The sequence below is a fragment of the Apis laboriosa genome, unplaced genomic scaffold (genome assembly GCF_014066325.1).
Source record: "Apis laboriosa isolate Shangri-la unplaced genomic scaffold, ASM1406632v1 scaffold18_cov149, whole genome shotgun sequence".
Classification (NCBI taxonomy): domain Eukaryota; kingdom Metazoa; phylum Arthropoda; class Insecta; order Hymenoptera; family Apidae; genus Apis; species Apis laboriosa.
In genome coordinates, this window is record NW_025222233.1 from 2,287,055 (window position 1) to 2,310,989 (window position 23,935).

Sequence of the window (23,935 nt, forward strand, 5' to 3'; positions counted from 1 at the left end):
GGGCCAATTAGAGACACCCTTCTCCCTGCGGTCCTCCTTCGGTCGAACCGTCTTTGGCGCGTTGCCCCGACACGCTGGAGGAGTCTTTAAGCCTTAACGCGAAACAGGAAACAAAGAGGGCCGGAAGAAAGTGAGGGAGGAGGAACCGACAAACCGATTTTCCACGACGAGTAATAAAGTAGGGACTGAAGTAAGAGAAAATCTTTCGTATCCGCAGAGCGGAATCCTGGCGAGGGTCGTGAGACGATGATCAAAAATGGGGTTATCCGTGTTGTTGCGCGTACGAAACTGAGAGTGACGGTGACCGATCGAGCGCTGGATAATCGGCCGATCCATTACCGATGAAACATTAATGAGGAGAGGAGCGAGTCGACCAACTGATGGACACGCGGTGGGGACACTCGACTACGTATACAAATCAAGATAATGGGGGATATTTCACGGTAATGTAACGGGTGGCCGAGTCATATCGGTCCCACGAGCATTCAACGTGTATATATATACAGGGCCATCATCCGTATCAATAAAGACCCGCCAGCCTCCACAGTTTCTCCCTCTTCGCTCTTCGTTCGCGATCCTGTTGCATAACGCGGGCGAGAACGTCGAGGGACAAGATAACGGAATCGACGCCAAGATTCAACGAGGAGTTGGAAGAGGAAATGGGGAATGGGCGATAGAAAGGGAAAACGGGAAAGGAAACGCGGTCGGCGTGATCGATATTAAAGCGGGTCGTTCTCGAATCTTGGGAGGAATTCGTGCGAGTCATGCAATTATTCCCCTCCGTTTGTCTTCCACTTTCGACATTGAAATTCGTTTCACGGCTCCGGTCACGAGAGCAACCGATAATTTGCCGGTGACGTTCCATTCGTTACGTTAAAAATTGGTTACACGAGGGAAAAGAAAGAGAGAGAGAGAGAGAGAGAGGAAAAAAGTGTTTGATCCGACGATAAGAGAGAATAAATATCGAGTTTTTACGCGCGAGCGCATCGACGACAATTTTAATGAAAAATTGTGGTTCGATTCCACCCTGATTCAGGGCCAATTTTATTCGAAACGCGCGAATGTCGATTCAATGGGGTCGCGCGAGTGCAAACATCGAAGGTGGCGGGGAGCACACAAAATGGCTCGTTACGTCCGCCAAGAATCACCCCCGAAAATCCCGCAACTCATTTCGCGAACACGCGCACGCGAATTGGTCGGACCGCGAGAGGCCAAGCGTGTCCAGTAATTTCATTACTCTCCATTTTGCCTCCGATTTCCACGCCTAGTTCCGCGCCTAACCCCTTTCGAGGAATAAAATCCAACGTGACTCGACACTTATTATTATTATTTAAATATTATTATTATTATTACTTAAATATAATATAAAGTAATACTTATTAGTATTACTTTTTCCCTTGATTGGGATTGAAAAGAAAGGGGAGACAAAGACGATGCTTGCTCCCTAAGGAGCGAAGGAGCGCTCAATTTTCGATATTCCCCGGAAAGCGTGCGAGAGCAAGAGTAGGTAAGGCTCGATCGGAAGAAGGCTGGGTCTCGTCGCTCAGCCTTCAATATCCTTTCCGTTCCCGGTGACAGAGAGGAGAGCGAGGCGGCAAGTTAACATCCGTTTCATCCGTAAATAGGTCTGAAAACGTTGGAAAAGGAGGTGGATAGGTAGGCTCCCCCTCCTCAACCCCGATCCATCGAGAACGATGCACAGCCTTTTGAAATCCGCGCGGCGGAACTCTCGTCTGTTTGCACGGCAGCTTCCATTCACGCCGTCGAATCAATATTGATACGGACCTTTATATATATATGTATGTGTGTGTGTGTGTGTGTGTGTGGGAGACGCGGCCGCTGTGCACGTCGTACCGATGGAATGTAATATTAATAGCACGGTTGAACAATACATTCACGGCCTACCTGTGCTCCACACGCGTGGAGCAATAACGCGACGATATTTGCTTAGGCGGGTCGTTCCGGGCCTGTCATCGTCACGGACGGGGATAACGAGCTGTCAACGGAGTTGGACGGGAGACCAGTTACCGTCTCCGTGTCTTCGCGCAAATTAACCCTTTTAGCGACGCGAGGCGGAGGAGGGAGGAGGACGAATCGCGAAGGAATAAGAAAAAAGAAGAAGAAAAAGATTTTCCCCCGCGCGAAAGAGCAAACGGAATTCAAGGCGATTCATTCCTCCTCTGTATTTGCGCCCGTGATAGATGTTTGACGCGCGATGCAACCGACTAAACCCCGATAGCTGCGTCGGTCAAGATTAATTGAATCGATACGAACAGCCTGGCCTGGAATTATTACCCCGATGGAACGCGCATACACCCAGAGACGTGACACAATTCCGAAACTCCTGTGTTAGAAGCGGTTATTCGACCGACACCGCGGAAATGGGACCAGTTAAAAAAAAAAAAAAAGGAAAAAGACAAAAGCGGGAGGTCGGGGGTGTCGCGATGTGGGACGAGAGATAACAGCGAGAAACGCAGGACCGGTGGAGACAAAGGGATCGAGGGCAAAAAAAAAAGAAAAAAGAAAAAAGGGGGACGGAGAGAAATAAGAGGTGGCCCGGGGGAACGAGACGAAACACAGCGAAACATCGCTCGACTGACGGTGGATAAATTAGAAATTCTAACGAAGATTAGGGAGAGAAGGTTTCGCTCGAGCTCGCGGCGTTGCGCGGAACGGTAAGTAAGGTTCAAAGGAAGCGAGGGATAAAAAGCAACGGCCATCTCACCTGGAACCGTATTTTTTACCTAGCATAATACCCCACGGCTTCGCGAACGACCATTTGGACTCGTGCCTAGAGTCATCGTGGTCAAATAATATAAATAATTCGTCGTTTCTTTCTTTCTTTCTTACTTTCTTACGATGATTTTTGATAAATTTGATGCCTTGCGTAAACGCTCGTCGACGCAGGATCGATATTTATTAGCGACGTTTTCCACCTCTCTCGCTACGAATCAAAACGACGAAACAAAGAAGGAAAAAAAGGAAAAATAAAAGGAGGGTTGAAAAGCCCCCGTTCGTCGAAACTCATCCGCCGATCCACCTCGATTCGATATTTACCGATTCCCCGTTTAACCGGATGTTTTGGGGGGATGGGGCGGAATGAAAGCATGGGCGGAAAGAGGGTGGAAAAGCCGAGGGACAGGTTGGACAGGAAAAACGGTCGAAATATGGCGGGTCCGCGGAGGCGGCCGTATAATTTCCGACCGAGCGCGGCTCGCCGAATGTTCTCGTCAATGTTTCACCCCCCTCTGTACACACACGCTCCGTACACCCGTTTCTCACCCGCAGTTTGTCTGCATTAACGCTCAGCCACGCGACCGTTCGACGCCGTCGGGGAACGGAAAAGAAGCGGAAAAGCCGGGGGAAATTCCACTCCGCGGGGGTGTCGCGCGCGAATTTTCGACGCGTGTATTTCCTCCCCCTCTTGGTTTTTATGGACGGCACGACTGTCCCCAACCGCGAGGAGGGCGAAGGGGAGGGGAGGCTTTCGACCGGCAGGGAAATCGCGAGCGCTGTTAATTTTTTTACGAGGTCGTTACTCGTCGCTGCCCCTCGAAGAGGCTTTAAAGAGACCGTCGTATCGGTGGAGGGACTATTTCCGTGGCGCGACCGTGAACGGGCGAGGAATGAAGGAGCTCGTCACGCGATCAAAGGTCAACTCGAAACACGTGAACGATTTCCACGAAAGCAGCCCTGCTGCGTGCCCCCCCATCGATCCGAAATTCGCGGGACCATCGATTCGCGCAACCGAGGAGAGCAGGCTCTCCGCGGCTGAGGATTACGCGATTTCCTCGTAACTTGTGCTCGTTAGAATTACCTCCAATTAAGGAGGGCTATTTATAGATCGGAGGGGATTATTCGTCTGACGTCTGAATCGTACGGATATTTGGACGGATAAAGAGATGTTAAAAATATTATAAATTATATCGTGGAAGAAATCGCGCAAGAATTGGGAATACGAAGAATTGGGAAATTCTTGGCAGTTTTTGATCTTTCGATTACAGGTTTCTAATAATCGGTTTATAACCGGAACGTTGAAACGTCGAGGGGAAGGAAGGGGGGTTAAGAGTGGGACGGAATGGTGGCGCGGGCGTAATCTCGAATCTTAGCGCGCTGTAAACAAACGTTACGTCAATCAGGACAACGATCCGGCGGTGATGCAAGCAACGCGTAACGGGCTTCGACGCGATACGAATGCGATAAGGGGAACTACGGCTCTCTCGTCAGCTGATTTTACTGGAGGATGTGCCGCGTTGCGATTGAGCTCCATCCGACGCACAGTTTTGAAACGGTTTCGACGACTCAAAACTTATTCGTGAAAAACGTACGTGGATCTTTCCCGTCGAAATATTTGGCGGTGAAAATTCACGGCGGAGGAGATGGTGGAATATTGAATCGCGAGTGCGATTCGAGGTTGATGGATCTGTCTGCGAACGCGATAAATCAATAGAGTATATGCGGTGTATGCAAAACACGCGGCATCGTCTTTATCGTCGCTACGTTTGATACACGCTCGATCTAAAAGGAAAATATTTTACGAAGCGTTACGAAGGATATTCTCGTTGATAGAACGAAGAGTTTTTTTTTTTCAAAGTGAAAGATGGAAAGGATGAAGAAATACCGGTTGTCCAATATCTCAGTTTAAACCTGACGTGATTTTTCGACGAGATGGGATGGGAAACAACGATTTAACCAGTCGGTTGCGGAGTCTCCTCATCCGGTAAGTGATTCAATTCCGTTTAAGAGGCACGAGGGGTTTTGAAGGAGCAAAGAGACCATTTCCCTGCCTCTCCATAGTGGCGGCTATGTGCCTTATCTAGGGTGGCCGCGTTAAATCGTGACGCGTGACCGTGCATACTAAAGACGTATGTATCTTTAAGCGGCGTTTTCCCCTCTCCCGTTTCACCCTCCCCTTCCATTCATTTGACGTATGTCGAGCGTCGGATAAAACTGTCCGTGAACGATATAAATTGTTCCAGAATGGTAACGAGGACTGGTTCGAATCCGAATATACGAAAGCTCGTACGTACGCGAAAAGCCCGATGATACGCTCGACTTTAACTTCACCCACATCGTTTCCAAAGTATAGTTCGATAGGAATTCGATAAGGCGAAAGACGTTTCTCGAGGAATCTTCTCCTCCTCCTCCTCCTCGTCGACTCGATGATAATTTCCAATATCCACAGTTTCGTACGGCCGTTTACACGCACAGGTACGTAGTAATTTGATCGTTTCGCGGGAATGCGAACCGGTGGATGGGCGTTCGACGGGCGATGCGATAAGGGAAACGCGGAAAACGTTGTCGGGCAGCGGCCGTTACGCCGCCGGCACGGAACGGGATCGCTTATTGGTTTAGTCACGGACCGTTCGTCGCGATTGGTCCCCCCGGACACGCCGGAAAATATGGGTCGAGATGCCCCGAGACGAATCGTCTCTCCTTTTTCCCTCCACCGTTAAATTAAACCGTTGCGACGCGGAGGACGCGTGAATTCGGTGACCGCTTCGGTGAACGCGGTATCTGGATGAAGTTTCTTGAACGAGTTGGAAGAAACGAAAAGAGAAAGGAGAAGAGCGAAATAAACAGACTCACCTTCTCGCGAAGCATATCTCGCACCCTGGTCGCCTGGCTTCTACTTCTGTGCAGTTCGAGTTGCAACTCGAGGCACCTTTCCTGCCAATTAAGCTCCTCCACGGCGCTCGAGTATCCATCGAAGCTCTTGGACGCGCCGTAAGCGGGTCTGGTCTCGAGCTTCTCCTTCTTGGCCGCCTCGGAAGCAGCTGCGGCGCTCCTCTGCTCCCCGTACACCCGGCTCTCGCCGAACATCCTTCCGCTTTGCTCCGGCTGCCTGCCCGAGAACGAGTACGCCCGATCGAAGTGTCCCCCGCGCGGCGCAGGTCCGGGGTCGAAATTGGACCTGGCTCTCGCGAACGCGGCCAGCTCCTTGGCGTCGTAGCAGGCAGGGGAAGCCTCGAAATCGGTCTGCGCGGCGAACGTCCGCACCTTGTCCGCGTACTCCACGTGGCCGCTCGACTCCGAGGTGAAGTCGTACGGGCTGCACTTTGGCTTCGCGTCCCTGAGCTCCACGTAGCCCGCGCTTCTCGCGGCCTCCGCGAACCCCTTCTTGTCCTTTTGAAACAGCAAGTTCGGCACGTTGACGTAGGGCGAGTCTCTGCCGTGCACCGGAGGCGGAAGAGTGCCGGGGCCCTGGATCGCCGCGGCGTGATTGTTGTTCGCGTTGTTGGCGTGCCTCGGGCGGGGCGGTGGGGCCGGCGCCTGGCGGAGTTGCCTCGGCCACAGTCGAGGGCTCTCCGCTCCGCTCGCCAGCAGCCCGCCGCCCCGGCTCGGCTCCGGCCCGGCTTGTTGTCTGCGCTGCGCTGCGACCTCGGCCTGCGCTGGCCCCGTCGTCTGGCCGCCGCCGCTCGCCTCGTGGCCCCGCGCGCCTAGCCTGGGGCTGCAGGGGGCCGAGTTGGAGCCAAAATCGGTGGCGAGCCGCGCGATCGGGTCGAGGATCTGCGAGAGGCGTCGCGCCGGGGAACCTCGCACCTCCTCCATCCTTCCTCGGCTCGTTGCTCGTTGTCCTAGCTGCCTTGTGTCGTCGTCCTCCTCGCTGCTCGGGGCCTCACTGCATCGCTCGACGGCGCGTTCCCCTCCGCTTGCCTCCAGGGATCACGTTGAAACGCGCGTCGCGGCCATCTCCCGGCGATCACGATGATCTCACGCACTCCTGCGCGCATCCTTGCTCACATCCTCGCGGCTCCCCTGCGACCTGCGACATCGAAACCTCGTTACTCGACTCCTCTCCCTTCCCCTTCGTCGCCCTATCCATCGCCATACGCTACCGCTGTCGTATCCTCTTCGCCCCTCGACCGTGCGTAACCCTTTCTTTCCGATTCCCTTTCACCGCGAATCTCTCCGCGAATCGAGCAACGTTAAATTTCTGGTTAGAAAACGGAAATCGTAACGGTCACGCGCGGCTCGAAGGAAGGCGAGCACGTCTGTTCGTCGAAATCGGAGTTAGCAGTTTGGTAATCGGGAGGAGGATAACGCGACGTGGCTGTCGCGGTTCTGATCGGCCGGCTTCGCGGCCTGTCGCCTCCAACTTCGGATCCAACCGTATCCAATTTGCGCGCTGGCGTTAAGCAGGGGGAGGAAGACCTCGTGATCGTCCTCTCAAGTTCAAGCTCTAACGATTTAATCGAGAGAACGGGACGTGTCATCGTCCGCGTATCCTCGACTCCCCTTCCCTCTCCACTTACCGAACAACCGGGTTACAAGTTTCACGAACTCGTTCTCGCGGCCCAGGCCTGACGAGGTTAGACCAGGAAATGGAAGACAGATATTAACTCGCGGCGAGTGTTTGCAGTACTAAATTGAAAGCTGTAACTCTTTGGGGTGTCTCTCGAACCGCTCCGCTCTTCTCTTCCTCGCTCGTGTCCCTCCCTCTTTCATTTCCTTCGGCCGCGCTTCTTCGCCCGACTTGGCGTGACGAGACGCGCACACAGAACTGAGGGAAGGGAGGACTCGCGAAGGAGAACGAGAAACTACTCACGGAGAGAGTGGAGAGAGGAAGAGACGACGACGACAACGACCACGACGACGACGACGACGACGACGACGACGATGTAGGGCTACAAAGTTTATTTTAAGGTCGACGCTAAAAGGGAGCAAATGAAAAACCGGATGGAGGGGTGGGCCGTGTAACGTTCCGTTCTGCAATTACCGCGAGCGAAACGGTTTGCGGCGCTGTTTCTCCTCTCTTTTGCAAAAAAGAACGAACAAGGAAGAACAAACGCGAGAATAATATCGTTTCTGCGATATGGAGAAATCGAGTCCAAGTATCGAAGCTCGCGCGCGAGCGCGAGTCAAGGTTGCTACTCGAGTCGATAAATTGATAGAAAGAAAATCGTTGACTTGGACTGTATATCGAATCAAATATCGATGGCGAACAACGTAACCATGCAGACGGCATTCGAGACCGATAAGATCGACCGACTCGCGGAGTGAAGTAACGAGAGACCTCCCCTCTCCTTCTCTCTTTCGGGGATGCGTGAGAAATCCTAATCAACATCTATTCACTTAGACGGCAAGTCGATTCACGAACCCGATATCGCGCTGCCACGTAATGAACATACGTAAGCGGGTTTCGTGCACGGCCACGAATACTTCGGAATTAAGTCGACGCGTTCTCGCAAAGCTTAACCCGATTCCTCGCGAGACACCCCAACTTTCTCCACCCTTTCTCGAGCGCGAGATTCTCGTCGAACACTCTCTGTCGTTTTTCCATCGATTTTTCGACCAATTATGATAATGGAAACCCGATGAGAAATCGCGGAACGGAGATGGGGGGAGGGTGGCGCGAAATAACGGGACATCGAGGATCAAAGAAACGTTTTCTTTTGGAGTTTTCGGAGGGGAAAGGGACGGAAGGTTTTTTTTCTGGACATTGAAGGAGCGGAGCGACGGCGGAGAGTTTGCTTTCAGAGAAAACAGTAATTATACAAATTGACGACGCGGCCGGAAACCGAATCTTCGTCTAGAAATAGAAGGGGTGATTCGTTTCGCCGGAATCGCGGCCACTTTACTCCTCGTCTCTCGCGTTTGCTTTTCACTTTCTTTCTCGGCTTTCCCTTCGACGTTGTTGTTCGTCTTTATCGGCACTCGATCAGCGAGAAGCTCCAACTACCTGTGGCGTTCCCTCCTCACCGACAAATAACGGGAATCGAGCGAAATATCGATCAGCGGCCACGCGACCACGAATTTTGCGAGCGAAAGCGATATCGTCGAATCTCGATGAGATTTAATTAGTTAGAAAAGGAAGGCGGAAAGTTAGCGTATATAAGGTTACATTGCGAAGCGGATGAAATGAAATTCGAGAGTAAGTTCAGCCGTCTACGCAGCATCCTTCGAGTTACGAACGGGCGTTGCGCAATCGCGCTCGTAATCGACAACGATCCTCTCGATTCCAGACACTCGGGAACTCGCGTTACGCAGTTACGTGACGCGTATTTTTATCCACCGTGACTGATCCATCGAGACTCTAAAGAGAAGCAAATCGATCACCCGTCCATTCCTTCGAGCCAAAACCCGACACCCGACGACGAAAACGAAGAAACGCGTTCGTCCGCGCGAGAGTATCGATCCCCTCCTCCCCCTCCTCCCTCATGCTCGAGCTTCCATAAACCGCGACGTTTTAATAAAGACCCCGTGCAACGCTCGTATCCCTCGCGCTTTATTATTACTACCCTGTAAATCTATCGGTCGTTGCGTATTGGCATACCTTGATTTTACGCGCCCCCTCCTCCTTCCTCCCCCCTCTCTTTTTGGATTTTTCGTAAAGCGCATATATACGTGTCTCTACCATCGATTCCATCCCGGCTCTCTCCATAGCGTAATATCGTCGGGTTTTACGAGCAACCGATATCTTTTTCCACGCGATACGGTGTACTTTTGGGATTGTCGTTTTCATGAAAGAAAACGACTCCTCGACCGTGCGCCGTCACCCTTTTTTGGATACACGCGAGATATACGGCCGGCAATAACGCCCAGTTCCGCGTATAAATCCGAATGCCTACTCGAAATACCTAAGTCTTACCGATAAAATCCGAGCCTTCTTCTGTTTCGCGCCTTCCAAGGGGGGCATTTACTTTCGGGGCTACCGCAAACTTGTCGAATTTCGAGCGGTGGACGAACTGCGTTACCTAACTTTCTTCGACCGCCTATTGAGAATCTTTCCCCAGTCGTCGATTTAGAACGACTTTTCTTTTTTATCTTTTTCGTTGGAATTTCGAAGGAGAGAGAGAGAGAAAAAAGATCGAAACGGTATCAGTGAGGGGAAGGGGAGGGTCGATCGTTCGATGAGAAAACTTAATTCTTAATCGTAATAAAATTACGTATTCATGGGAGGTCGGTTTGTTCTCTTTTACCTCTCTCTTTACTTCACCCCCTCGTTCCGTAGGCCTACGAAGAGGAACACGAAGCGTTCCCAACCACATGTATCCACGTAATACCCCGACGTATATAGAGGAAGCTAGTGGTCCCGCGGAGTCCATGAATAAATTTCGAATTAACTTCCGAACGGTTTTCGCGTTATACGAGGCGCGACGGAAGCCCTCTTCAATCTGGCCGCCTCCTTGGAGGCAGTCGTTGTAATACCGGGATGGCTCACTCCCGTGTGCCCTTCCTTCGCACACACAAAGGGTCACTGTGTGGCAACCCGACAAAGAAACGATCTTCCCTTCCCTCGAGCAAATTTTCTTGATTCCAATTTCATCGGAATTTCTATCGTTTTATTTTTTTTGTATATATCATCGAGAGGACAATGGCGATCGTTCCGTATAGAAATAACCAGTTACTGATCGCGACACCTGTCAAATATAATATGTAACAAAATTGTACCTAATTACCGCATGGCTGCATCCTAATCGCGAGCACGAGGAATCTCGCTCTTTTCCGTTTCAATAGAGGTACGTTGCAGATGTGTGCAAGATGTAAATATTTATCAAGAAGCAAAATTAATTTTAATCCGATATGTAGAGATCGATGGATCATGAGTCTAAATTGAGATTTACAAGTAACCGGTTTGCAAAAATTAATACAATTGGGAATGTCGTTATTCGTAATTTGGAAAATTAACGAATCGACCACGTGGAAGCATAAATTCGTAAGTTCTACTATTGTTATTCTTATTATATTAAAATACAAGAATACGACGGGAAAGAATAATATTTAATAATATTTAAAGTTTTATTCTTTTTTTTTTCCTGAAATTCGATCTTAAAAATAGAAATTCCGCGTTATTCCTCGTATATATATATAAAACGTCTATAAGAAATGCTCGTCCCTCGTTCGAGATAAAAATAAAAAAAAATAATCGCGAGCTAAAAATTTAAAATTCCTACTGCTAATACGCGTAATGAATTAATGAACCGTCCACGAATTAATCGAAGCCAATTCAGAAATGAGCAATCATCGATATAACCGAGGGTTCCAAATTAACCTCCCATTCTTCCTACTATGCCGTCATAAATCACGGGTATTCAAACCCCGATCCACGTTTAACAAGTGCCTCCCCCCCCCCTCCCTCCAACCATTCCCGATTCTTCTCCCGCGTTAAAGGAGAGCCGCTGAATCGAACCGAGAGAGGCTCGGTCCGGCCCCCGATTATCGAACCGTCGTGGACCGCTCTCGCTCCATTCCAAACCAACCGAACCATTTCCCCTCTAGGGATCTGGAAAACAAGATGTTATCGGTCCGTGGCGTGGAGAAACGGCGCGCGGTGTTCTTCGTTTCCACGCAGTTCCATCGGTCGCAACAAAGTGTAATGCCGCTCGCGAGGAGTCCGCGCGCTTACACGCGCAATTACTGTTACGTGTATCGACGTTACGGAGAAACGGAGAGAGAGAGAGAGAGAGAGAGAGAGAGAGAGAGAGAGAGAGAGAGAGAGAGAGAGAGAGAGAGAGAGAGAGAAAGTTCTTCTGGAAAAAGGAGCGGCACAAGGAGGCCACACATCGATTCGAGGGAAACGTCGAACGCTCGTTCTTTCTTGAAAGAAAGCCACGTTCATTCGTTTCTACTTTAATCCTAATATTTTTTTATTCTAACTCGTATAAATAAGAAACCACGTATTTATTTCATCTTAACACTTTCGTATCTTCGTATGAACGAAACGCGTGGAAAAATTGATCTTTTTAGATATTTTCTCGAGAGAAGGGATTCGTTCTCAACCGATACGCGGCTTCCACTTCGGACTGTACACGCATCGATAAGGCTCCCGTCTCTTCTGCTTCGCGTCGCTCCGTTTCCTCCGATGTTTCTCCCCCTTTTTTTTTCCTCGAGCCAGCCTGTATCCTGGTTATGTATTATTTATGGATCTCGACAGATCCCCGCAGAACGAAACCGATTCTTTCTTCAGACGCGAGCGGACAGCAAGCTCGTCTCGAGGTAATTTATTCGACACCCTGTATGCAAACTCGGCACCGATAGCTTGTTCAAATTCCGCGAGAAACGGAGCCAGCCACGATCTCTAGCCCGCTCTCCTCTCGAAACAACTTCTTCGATTACGTGACACCGATGCGCCCCTCCCCTCCTTTCTCGATAAATCTTCTTTCCAGATTTTATTCGTTGGCCGAGTCGCGCGAGAATTCAACCGAGTTGCGGCGCGACGAACACCGATTTCGAATTCCTTTCGGAATTTCGTTCGAACCGATGCGCGGCGAAACGCCGGCTGAATCGTAATTCTCCAATTACCCGTGAGCGAGTCCTCCATCTTTAACGACTACGCCTATTAAATACCAAGATTTCCCCTCGAGCGATTCGAAGAAGAATCGTGTCGAAACACCGAGTAGATACGTAACGATCTAATGAGTAGGCTGCAGTGGAACGCAAAGGGACGAATTTTCAAGATCAAGCGGGCGAGCAAGAAGAGTGGCGAAGATGTTTCTATTTCTCATTCTATCCGCTCGTCGTGTTGCTTCCCGTGCAATTTTAGAGGCGACCGTTCGCGTACACGCAGCGAAATAAAGGACGTCTCGCGTGGAGTCGCGTGCGAAGAAACTATCCCGCGGATACGTGACGCGAATACATCACCGATGCTAATTGCGGGTAGAAAGGCCGTGCACCGAGGGCCCCTGCCTTCGGAGAACGCTACGGGGAAATATCCGCGCCGAAAGTCGCGGACCGAAAAACACGGCGAACCCTTTCCGATCCGGCAAAGCAATTACGAGTTCCCCATTTGGTCAAGGAACAGTCCGCGAAGGACAATGGGAGAGAATTTACGGACCGCTCAATGGATCAAATTGGTTCGGTAAATACTTGTATATGTATGAGGAAAGCGTACGTATGTAAAAAGAAGGAATGAGAATTTACATCGAGACGGATTTCTCATTGTTTGAATCGATGATATTTTGCGGCAAACTAGATTGCACGTGGGTAAAAGTTAATCCTTCACGCTCACGAGTTCCCGTCGGTAAACGAATATTATATATATATATATATATTTCACGGGATATCATTGCATATGGTACAGTTGAAATTCCCTGTAGAGACGGGGAAACTTGGTGAAACTTTCGCGACCCTTTCTCGCGTCTCGAGCAATACGAGAGAGACCCCAACTTTCGGATGGTTTTGAATACGAGCGGCGAATGTTTGCCAGATTGCGAGCACGCCACAGTCCTCGTACAATTTTATGGCCATGGATCGTCGAGTTGACCCGATGTTTCATGGGACTCGCTACGACCCACCGAATTTTCTAATAATCGGACCGATATAGAGTCGGACATGTCGATCGAGAAAATCGTCCATTTTTTCGTCTTGGAAAACAAAATAGCTTGGATTTTACGAGCAGCGAAGAAAAGAAATTATCTCGAGAAATTATGTATAAAAATATGACGAGTAAGGAGAGAACGGATAAAAAAAAAAAGAAAAAAACTGTAAATGATAATGAAAATGTAAATGAAATTATTGTAAATGATAACGAACAAACAAATTGATAAACGAATTGAGATATAAATTATAATATATATATAAATAAATAAAAAATATATAAATCAAAACGAAAGAATTGAAATAAATGTTAACCTACATAACAGTGAATGAATGTAAGAAGGAAGGGGTAAACTGGATAAAGTTCGAAAGTATCTGTTTTCGTGTTATGAGGTTAAATTTGCAAGAGAAGGGAGGGAGAGTGTTGGTTCTTTGACGGTACGTGCCATTTTCCAAATGGACGGGGGCCAGATCGGCAATGACGAGACTGAGAAACACGTCATCGATATCTCTAAACTGTCTCGTTCGTTAGAATGATTTGTTACTGGCGACAGACTTGCTTATCGGGATATTCCAAAATTGGCAAGGACGTACTGCGACTCCAAGCTGTCCTTGGCACGCATTATACGTATGAATCATAAGAATACATGTTTACTTCCGAACTATATTACTGAGATGGAATGCCAAATAACAGCTCGTAAATTCTACCATTAACGTTTTAACGATATTATGTGGGGAAACGGTACTTAACGAAAATAAAAAGGAATCGGTATTCTCGAGCGAAGGTATTTCATCTATCCCAAGTTATAATTCGAGCTACATAAAAATTCAGGAAACCGAGTTAAGTTAAATGATAAAGAGAATTATCAGAGTTAATAGGCATGATCTGGCTACTGAGTCGACTAAGCGTCATTAAGGGACATTAATAATCGTTAAGAAGGTGCTCGACTATTTCCGGTGCGGGTCAAGAAGCACGGTAATCACTCGAAACCATTAAACTACGTAAGTCGATTAAACGACAATGAACAATATACAATAACATTTTCTTCCGAGGATTAGTTGAAAAACGAGAGCAGTGATATTGAATTTCAAGATCTTAGAGTTCGGATTTTTGCGAAAATTAATTTCGTATGGAAACATGGAAATGAAAGATCGTTAGATTTTCGGGAGTCTCGATCGATCGCAATGATTTCATCAAAAATTTCTTTTCGTAGAATAAAATCAAATTTCAATCAGTTTAAATCAAATGTCCAAATAAAAATTTTAACATCATGAATCATTTAGTGATTCATAAAAGATCGTTACATTCCCGATAATCTCGATCGATCGCAACGCTTTCACTAAAAATTTCTTTTCAAAGAAATAAAATCAAATTTCAACCAATTTAAGCTAACCAAATCTTCAGACAAAAATCTTAACCTAACATGGTATCGTGAATCATTCAATGGTATTTGAACACGTCTCTCAAGATATCTGTCACGTACCATGGCTGGTCGAGTTTCCGAACCGCGATTCCACCATTCGACTATTCTACATTCGACATAACGAACATGGCTGCTTTTTCGTATGCGTTGAAATATTCCATTGTTCGGTAACAATAGCTGAATTTCCGTAACAAGATATACACCACGTAAAAAGAGTAACATTTTTTTTGAATAATTTTGATTTATCGATAACTTTATAATAAGAATTTATAATAAAATCAGATAATCTAACATCATATAATAAAAGCAATGAAAATTTATTACATTTCTTATTTGAAAGAAATAACATTAAAAATGTCATTCCAAAAGAAAAAATGAAAAATTTTAACTTACTGAGGTTAGACGATACTTGCGATCTTGAGGAGTGTAAATGCGTAGACGTGAAAATATTTCGTATTCAGTCAGCCATTATGTATCACCACATAAAAAAAAAGAGAAAAGAGAATACTTTCGAATAGATGTTCTGTGCTTTCTATAGAATAGCGAAGGTTCAATGTCCAGAGATAAAACGTGTGGCTATATACTGTCGTAAAATTGAAAACCAGGTTCTCGTAGTTGGAAAGTGAAAAGCGTACACAGACTTTCGATACAGAAGCGGGATTATAAACGGCACTCGACCATGCGAAATTAACACGTTTGATTGTTAGCGAATCGAAACTGACAGTGAATCCATCCAGTAACGGATTTGTACTGCGCGCAGTTTCCATGCGCATCATGGAAATTGAATTTCTCGATCGGTATGTCACGTGAATCGCAAAAAACGCGGGAAATGATAATTGTCGACCAAATATGTCGCCGAACTAGTAACATACCAACCAAAAAAATTTAATTTTCCTATGGACATGATAAATTTTCACGAATTATTTTTTTTATCAAATACGTACAATGTAACAATTAAATATGAGATAAGAAGCATAATAAATACAAATCGATGAATTCCATAATTTAATTTTTTTTTTTATCGAATTTAAGCCATAGTTACATTCAATTAATAATCATTAAATATTTTGTTATAATGTAATGAGCACTGCTCACGGAGTTCGATAGGCGAATGCGCGGCTTGCATTTTGCATAAATTATCTATATAGTTGTGTCTGGTTCGCGTGGTTACTCGACGTTATTGTCAAAATAATGCGGGAGCAGGTTGCCGCTGCAGGCTTGATAAAACAAATAGACTCTCGACACGTGAGTTGTATATTCCACCTTTTCCTGCTCTCTGAATGCCCAATTGTTTCCCGCGATCACGGAATTAAAGCAGAAAAGAAGAAAGGTTGGCTACACTTCCCGTATAAAATAAGACTATATTGTATGATGCTTAATGCATGTCAGGATAATGAAATCAAAAATAAAAGAAGAAATTTATCAGAAAAATTAAAATATTCGTTTGTTACGTGTTTTGGAAATGTACATTAATAGTAAAATAAATATACAAAAGTTTTGTAACTATGTATTATAATTATGTTAAAAATAGGTTAGATCTTTATTTTATATATTTCATTTATATTTTAATACATTCACATAATTTTTTATAATGTTTATTAACATAATTAAAATTTATATATATTGAAATATATATTATACAAATTTCAGATTGCATATTTATTTTTATTATTCGTTGATTATAAATAATTATAATTACTGGTTACTATTCCATATTTATTCACTATATTCATTATATTAAATAGTGAATGACTAAAAATTAATGCTAATTTCAATTGACGAGCAACAATTTGATTTCTATTAAAATGAATTCAAGCATTTTCTGTAGAAACAATTAATATGCGTAATTTTATAGAAACATATATTTATTTAAGTATATAGAACATATACTTATTTTTCATGGGACAATCGTAGAAAGAGAAAAAAAAGAAAAAAAATATTACAGGAAAAATGCAAACACTTGACTGAACTAAATGTGGTGTCGTTTTCTTTATCATCATTTATTAAAAGCGCTAGGTAAGCGGAACAATGCAAATGGTCTCGTTATGCAATGCTCTTTCTACATAATTCCCGTGGGTAGTGTTTGAAAAATAAACGTCAAGATAAACGACTTCAGCATCTTTTATACAAAGCACTCAAAAAAACTAATTGTCATAATCACGTTTGAGTTATAAATTTATTAAGTTATAAATAGACAGAAATCACTATTTTTTTGATTTTAAATATGTTAATTTTTAAAAATTATTGTTAATTTAAAATATATTGATTGTATCTTTCTATTTCCTTTGATTATCTAATAAATGCATATTTACATCATACATTGGATTATCATGCGTTAGACTATATCACTATAACGCGTTAACGAACGAAAATTGACATGAACAGCTTCACAGTCAGTAATGAATATAGTGAATGGTTAAGAATGTTCACGAAGATTATTAAAAAGAAAAATAAATCAACAATTTTCTTGTTCGTGAAACACAATCAAAGACTATAGTCGAATCAGACGACAGGATATAACTCTTAACTTGACATTGAGAAATTTGACCGAATATGAACAAAAAATCAAGCGTATCAGAGCAAAGAATATCAAACTACTTACAGTAATTCAAAACGAGTTTGAATCAACGGAAAATATGTCGTAGTACATTATTACTGGTGTGCCTAAGGCGTGGACAAAAGATGAATTTGAGACCGATGACCTTTCTCTTCGAAGAGAAAGAGAGAGCCAGAGAAAAAGAGTGAAATAAGAGAGATGAGAGAAGAGAGAAGAAAAAGAGACAGGTCAAGAGAGATCATTCGAGAAGGCTCCGTTAGTTGATCAAGCTCGAAGGCTATTTAACATTCCGTGTTTGGAAGGACGCACTTTAAGAATCGCAGATGTTCAATGGACTGGCATTGCTAGTTTTCAAACTTGTTCTCACTACTCTCGCTTGGTCTTCGTTTCACGCTCTTTCCTAGTCCTTTCTACTTCTCATTTCTCTCCCAATGTTTTTTTTTATGTGAAAACCCACCCAAGAAAGGCTGTCGTGTGCTATGGTTCTAGTCACGAAGGGTTCGTTCGCAGGATAGTGCTCTCAGAAATATTCTAATCAAAAGATGACAGCTTGTACAACAAGTAGGTCATATACGACACAGAACACGACGAAACGTTAAGATTTCACAAAAACGATATAACAATGCGATATGAAAATGAAACACGATGCAAAGAACGCGAACCCGCGTGTTTACGTCGGCGGAACTCACCTTGATTCGACTCGGACTGCGGTAACGGCTCGTAACGATTTGAAACGAGCGCACTGAGTCCACTCCATGCCTGGTACACGCACGACCACTGTCTTCTCAGCTACTTTTTCCTCGATTTTAATCTTTTCGAACACTCGTGGACATGCTGTCTTTCGTTCAACGCAGATAAAGATCGTCAGCGCACACTAATACTTGACGGTCACGACGCTGAGGCGCGAAAAACGCGAAAATCCGACGGATCCGCGGTATAATGTCACGAAATACGTACCAAGTCGGCGAACGTCGAGCCGCGACAGTGGCGTCTACCTGCGCCAAATAATTTAACTAAATTCTCTAGCCACTAACACCTGGGGATTTTTCTAACCGTCATTTACTTCTACTTTTTACTATCGTTTTAAATTTAAAAGAATGTCATTTTTCTAAATAAAATTTTTATTATCAATTTATAATAATCTTTATTATTTTGTGCATATATTTTTTTACAAAATAATATATAACTTTAAAGTGTAGAATCTATTCCTAATGAATTTTTTTTTTCAAATTTATTTATATTTTTAAGTAAATAATGGTTAAATTCAAAATGTTTTTTGTCTTGATACAATATAATAATAGAAATGTTATTGTATATAAAAAATTCAATTTATTTTATATAAATTAATTTTATAATATTTTTTTATATTGTTTGTAAACTAAAATTTGAAATAATTTATTTTTATATGTGGGATTTAAAATATCATGCAATTTATTTTCAAGAAGAGGGAGGTAAGATTCATAATTTCTTATAAGAGTTTTAAATGAAATAGATTTTTGAAATTTAACATTCAAAAGTGAATTTATCCAATTTATATCTTCATCTGGCAATATAATATCCATATAAGATTCCATATTTTTTATTAAAAATTCTGCACAAATTCTTGATACTTCCACAGGTTCAAAAAATTCATAATTTGTACATTTATTAAACACCTTAAATGAAATTATAATATATATATGCATAATATTCTTTATAGTTTTACTTATTTTAAATAATTTTTACTTACATCTGTATCATCCATTTCGTAATCTGTATCATCTAATAATGCAATACTCCAATAAAATAATACAATACATGTAAATTCGGGACATTTATTGTGTACATTGCATTCAAAAAATTTAGAGAATAATAAATTTAGATAAAAATAATCATTGATTACTGTACAATGTATTGGTATATGGTCAATTAATAAAAATGCTTCATATCGTATTTTAGAATTATTATCTAGCAACAATTGTAATACTGTTGTCCACCATTGAACCTGTATATCTGTAATTATATTTCATTAAAATATATTATAAATATATTATAAATATTTACTAATATTTTAACATTTCAAAACTTACATCGATATTCATTGTGTTCATAACATGCTAGGAAAAGACTCTGCATTATTTCAAATACAGATTTTCTAAAATCTTCATTTAAACTTGTAATCCATAGATTATCACAGAAACTAGCATACACATCATTTGTACATTCTAAATCAATTATTTCTTCATGTTTGTTCAAAAAAACTAAAGTTACATATGACTTTCCCAACAATCTCAAGTAACAATCTCTTTCGTAATAATTATTTTTATTATTTTTTGGACGTATTTCATTTAATATAAATTTACAAATATTAATTATCTTCGTAAAATCAGATAATTCAATTTGATTAAAATATATTAAGCTATTATATAGAAAATCAAATATTACATCTTGCAATTCTGGATTATATTTATGAAGAAATTTTATCGAATTACGAATTTCATTAAAACCATAATTTAAGAATAGTAGTGATACCTCATTATTTTTCATTTCATTGATGATTTCTATTATAATTGACCATATAGTAATTTGCACTTGGGATACTCTTAAATTATATAAATATATTTTAATTAATATAGACTGTTGAATTAGCGAAGTTTCTTTTGCTATTGTTCGAATAAATTTAATGGCAGATACTTTATATAATTCTTGTGCTGGTCCTTTTTTTAGTTTTTCACCTAATAAATGAGAAATGATCGTATTTAGCATCGAAAATTGTTGTATCAAATATCTGCAATTATTGAAATGATTATAACACTTTATTAATTATTTCAAAATTTTTTAATGTCAATTTTCTTTACGTTTTATCTACTTTATATATTTCCTTGCAAACATCTATGTAAACTGCAGCTAATAAAAAACTTGATGACTTCAAATTTTTTTGTTCCAAATTTTCTAAAATCCAAATTGTTTGCTTTAAAAACTTATCCCAATTTATTTCAACTAATTCAAAAGATTCAAAATTAAAATGTTTCAATATCTCATACATCTATAACATATAAAAAATATTTATATTAAAAAATCATAAAAAATCATAAAAAATCATAAACATAGAAATAATTGTTTGAAATATTTGAATACATACTTGTAACATATAACCGTGCGTTGAATTCAAAGATAAATTACTAATTTCTGCAGATACTAAATACCCAATTATTTTCGTTAAAATACATTGAACGGATTGTTCTGTTAATAAAGATACAAGTGCTCGGGCTGCTAATTTACGTGTTTCAAATATAGCACTTTTTGCACATTGTATAATTAAATCTATAAGATCATTAACCTGAAATGCATGTAAAATATACTATGTAATGTACTAATTTTTAAAATAAATCATCAATAAATAATTTATAATTACCCTCCATTGAATATTGTTAGATTCAGAGCTATGGTTATAATATAATCGTGATAATAATAGTAAAATTGATTGCACATTAGCTTTTATAAAAATATCATCCATTGCCACAAATTTTTGTAATTCATCTAAGATAAAGGATAATAAATTAGGAAATTTTTCAAAAAATACTTTATAATTCATCTTATTATCTGTTGTAAGATTAATATGATCTTTTGTTCTTTGAACGCCAAAAATTCTAATAATGAGTGCACTGAACAACAGTGTCGCGGCGTTTCTTTCCTATAAGAATATAAGTTTTGATTTCATTTTTTAAATAATAAAGACGAACTTTTTAATATTCTGATAGTTTACCGCCCATGTTAATGCATCATAACTTCTAAATGCAGCTATTAAACCATCTTCAATGTAATTATGTACTATTTCTGCAAGATGAGAATATCGAAAAATTGCTCTTAAAATATTTAAGGCATGTGTTTTAATTTCTGTAATTTGAGCAATATTTTCATTCAGAGAACGACCGTTATTGTATTTCGATATTGCTAATGATTTTTCAGAGTACGTAAATACTGAGTTAGAATACATTATCTGTTGAACTTTTTCCCATATATTTGGATTCTCCAGTTGTGTGAGTTCCAACAAAATTTTCATCACTGAATCAAATATTATAGTTCTTGTATCTTTGTGTTGACGAACTTCAGTAGCTAATAAAGCCTGTTAAATTAAAATGTTATCAATATAATAATAATATTAGAAAAAATAAATTAAAACTATTTAATGATAACTACATCTACCTGTATCATAAATGGTACACCTGCACTTCTTCTGGTTGCACATAATTTTGAATTTTCTTTAATTCCTGTAATAGCAATTAAAATTTGATGTAACCATAGTTTAGGCAATTGATTTAAATTCGTTTTATTTAAACGCCATAAACGAGAACATAATTGACTAAAACCAACATATGCTTGTTCAAATGCTCCTCTATGTTTTGTTTCAGTAAGCAATGAAACCAAATGTTCTCCTATTCTGTTAATCTGTTAAAAATTTACTTTGATTTATTTTCTTTTAAGAAAGTGAATGTTAATATAAATTGTGAAAGTTTACTTGCTCTTCATTTAATAATCCTATAAAGGAATTATTTTCACATATAGGTGCATTAGTGGAAAGCAAACCAAACAATAAGCTAACTTCTTTTATAGTTCGCCAAGAACAAAGTAACACCATTTGTGATGTTACTAGTTGCTTATTAGAACAACATAATTCATTATTAACTTGTAAATTTAAATCCATTGGCAAATGTCCTTCAGGTGAAGAATTATTTACTATTAAAGAAACTGCATGACTAAATTCAAAACATACAGATATCAATTCTGCTATAGTATTCTGCCACAAATGTTCATTACTAATAACTTCCAAATTACATTCATATGCCAACAAATTCCTGATGCAAAAAAGATATCCATATAAAGAATGTTTACTAATAGTTTTTACTATATTTTGCTTTGCTAAAGTCAAAGAATCCTGCAAAGAAATTATATATCTTTATCTTCATATAGTATATATACATTATTAAAAATTCAAATACCTTTAATTTTTTCAATAAAATAAATATCAATTGTAATGTTATTGCTTCCGTTATCTCTTTAGATTGAATTAATATATTAAAATGAATTTCAAGCACATTTTGAATAACAGGAGACAACATAGTAACTTTTAGCATATACGTAGCTGTAATACTATCAATAGGTCTAATGCTATTACCTAATTCAATAGCAACCATTATAATATCAAAAACATGATTTTCATTATTTAATTGCAATAAACTTGGGTCCATTGACTTTATTAAATTAAAAGCCATTTCTTTATTTTTTTCATATGTATCTAATAACATTAGATTGAATATTGTTTCTATTTGTTCACTTTTCCAAGTAATTTGTTTAAATTCATTATCTAATAGATCTCTCATTAAAAGTAATATTTGTAGAGAATATTTTCTTCTATTATATGTAGCATCAGGACTACATATACATATTTTCCGCATAGATTGAAATGTATTGCAATATAAATTTATTTCACTTTCTAAACTATTAGACATTTTATAAGATTCATCTAACACTTGTTGTTTTGTATCCAATGATTTACAATTTTTTACATAATAATTTCTCATTTTTTCTTCTTGCATATACTGTCTTCTCATAACAACTAAGCTGTCTTTTATACGCTGTAAAACCTATAAAAAAAATATATAAAATTCGTAGAAATACTAAATTTCCATTATGATGATTTTACCTTTTTTATCAAAGGTACAAATTCTATATTTTCCTTAAAATTTACGTGCAGAAATAAAATAATTATATCAAGTTCTTTAGATGTAAATTTTAAAGTACTTTTTTTTGATTCTACTATAAGAGCAAGTGTATTTAATTTTATCTGAAATAAATATTGATATTAAATTAATATACTAAAGTATGAAATTTGAAATCATTAATTTTTTATCATTTCTATCAATACTTCTTCATCTTGATGATAAATATAATGTTCCAAACAATCATATGTGATAGAATCTCTCCAATATTCATCGTTTGAAAGGAGAAGTTTTTCTTTAGTATCTAATTCACCATTACGTTTTAATATTAGCAATTTTTTCAATTGTTCTTTTATTTCCTCTGTTGAAAACATATCGTTTAACCTATGTTATATTTTAACAGAACACATGTATTACATTCTAACAGCGCCATCTCTTGAATGCTAAAAAGTTTCTTTAAAAGCAGGATAAAAGAATTAGAAATCCTCATTTATATCAAGAACGAAATATTTGTTTTGTTAAAGAATTGACTATATCCTCTTTTTCCTTCCAATTTGTAATTCAATAATTGAAATTAGTTGGGATGTTATAGTGTTTAAACATATCGTTTTTTCCTTGAGGTATGTGATCTTTTGTATTTTATGTGTATTTTTTTTCATAATTATCCTACAATATTTTTATATAAATATTTAAATAATGTGTATTTTTTATTTTAATTTTTTTAGCAGTTAAATTATACTTTTTTTTATTCATTTGTTCAATTAGAAATGCATATAGTTTATGTTACATTTTTCTAAAATAAAATTTTCTAAAATAAAATTTCTTCTTAATTATTGTTTTATTTTTAATTTAATCGATTAATTCTATACATTTTAAATATTTATTTAAAAATTTTATTTTCTTCTGTATAGGTTATTAATTGATTACTAGTTTCTTTGAAGTTTCAATATGGACGCCATAAAGCGGTAAAATGATTTGATTTTTTGACCACGTGC

At 40.3% G+C, this 23,935-nt stretch overlaps 2 protein-coding genes across 8 annotated transcripts in view; both read right to left on the minus strand.

The window, feature by feature from the left end:
• LOC122711824 (uncharacterized protein CG43867) overlaps positions 1 to 18,179 on the minus strand; it is a 90,917-nt gene extending 72,738 nt beyond the window's left edge. For 5 of the 7 annotated variants that reach the window (XM_043930911.1, XM_043930909.1, XM_043930908.1 and 2 more), the window contains exons 1-2: positions 17,931 to 18,179; positions 5,590 to 6,766 (exon numbers count right to left, since the gene is read on the minus strand). In XM_043930911.1, the coding sequence (XP_043786846.1) occupies positions 5,590 to 6,552 (963 nt within the window). In that variant the 5' untranslated portion in view covers positions 6,553 to 6,766; positions 17,931 to 18,179. Of the gene's footprint in view, positions 1 to 5,589; positions 6,767 to 15,077; positions 15,101 to 17,698; positions 17,716 to 17,930 lie in introns of those variants that run through there. The other 2 variants (XM_043930906.1, XM_043930907.1) reach the window with 2 other exon arrangements.
• Positions 18,180 to 18,590: 411 nt separating this feature from the next.
• LOC122711862 (thyroid adenoma-associated protein homolog) lies at positions 18,591 to 23,407 on the minus strand. Its single transcript, XM_043931006.1, has 12 exons — positions 23,147 to 23,407; positions 22,925 to 23,065; positions 22,221 to 22,865; positions 21,740 to 22,156; positions 21,427 to 21,669; positions 20,987 to 21,346; positions 20,636 to 20,914; positions 20,363 to 20,560; positions 20,079 to 20,266; positions 19,311 to 20,008; positions 18,971 to 19,233; positions 18,591 to 18,896 (listed from the first exon to the last, which is right to left on the minus strand). Exons 1-12 carry the CDS (start codon positions 23,312 to 23,314, stop codon positions 18,591 to 18,593), a joined length of 3,906 nt encoding a protein of 1,301 aa, XP_043786941.1. The 5' UTR covers positions 23,315 to 23,407.
• Between the last annotated feature and the right edge of the window lie 528 nt (positions 23,408 to 23,935).

What these genes read in the sequence shown, in the direction of transcription:
- LOC122711862 (XM_043931006.1), bottom strand. Translation starts at nt 23,314, where the DNA reads ATGTTTTCAACAGAGGAAATAAAAGAACAATTGAAAAAATTGCTAATA. An exon ending in GATTATTAAATGAAGAGCAA is followed by an intron (nt 21,670 to 21,739) that starts GTAAACTTTCAC and finishes AATTTTTAACAG; the next exon opens with ATTAACAGAATAGGAGAACA. An exon ending in ACGAAATGGATGATACAGAT is followed by an intron (nt 18,897 to 18,970) that starts GTAAGTAAAAAT and finishes ATTTCATTTAAG; the next exon opens with GTGTTTAATAAATGTACAAA.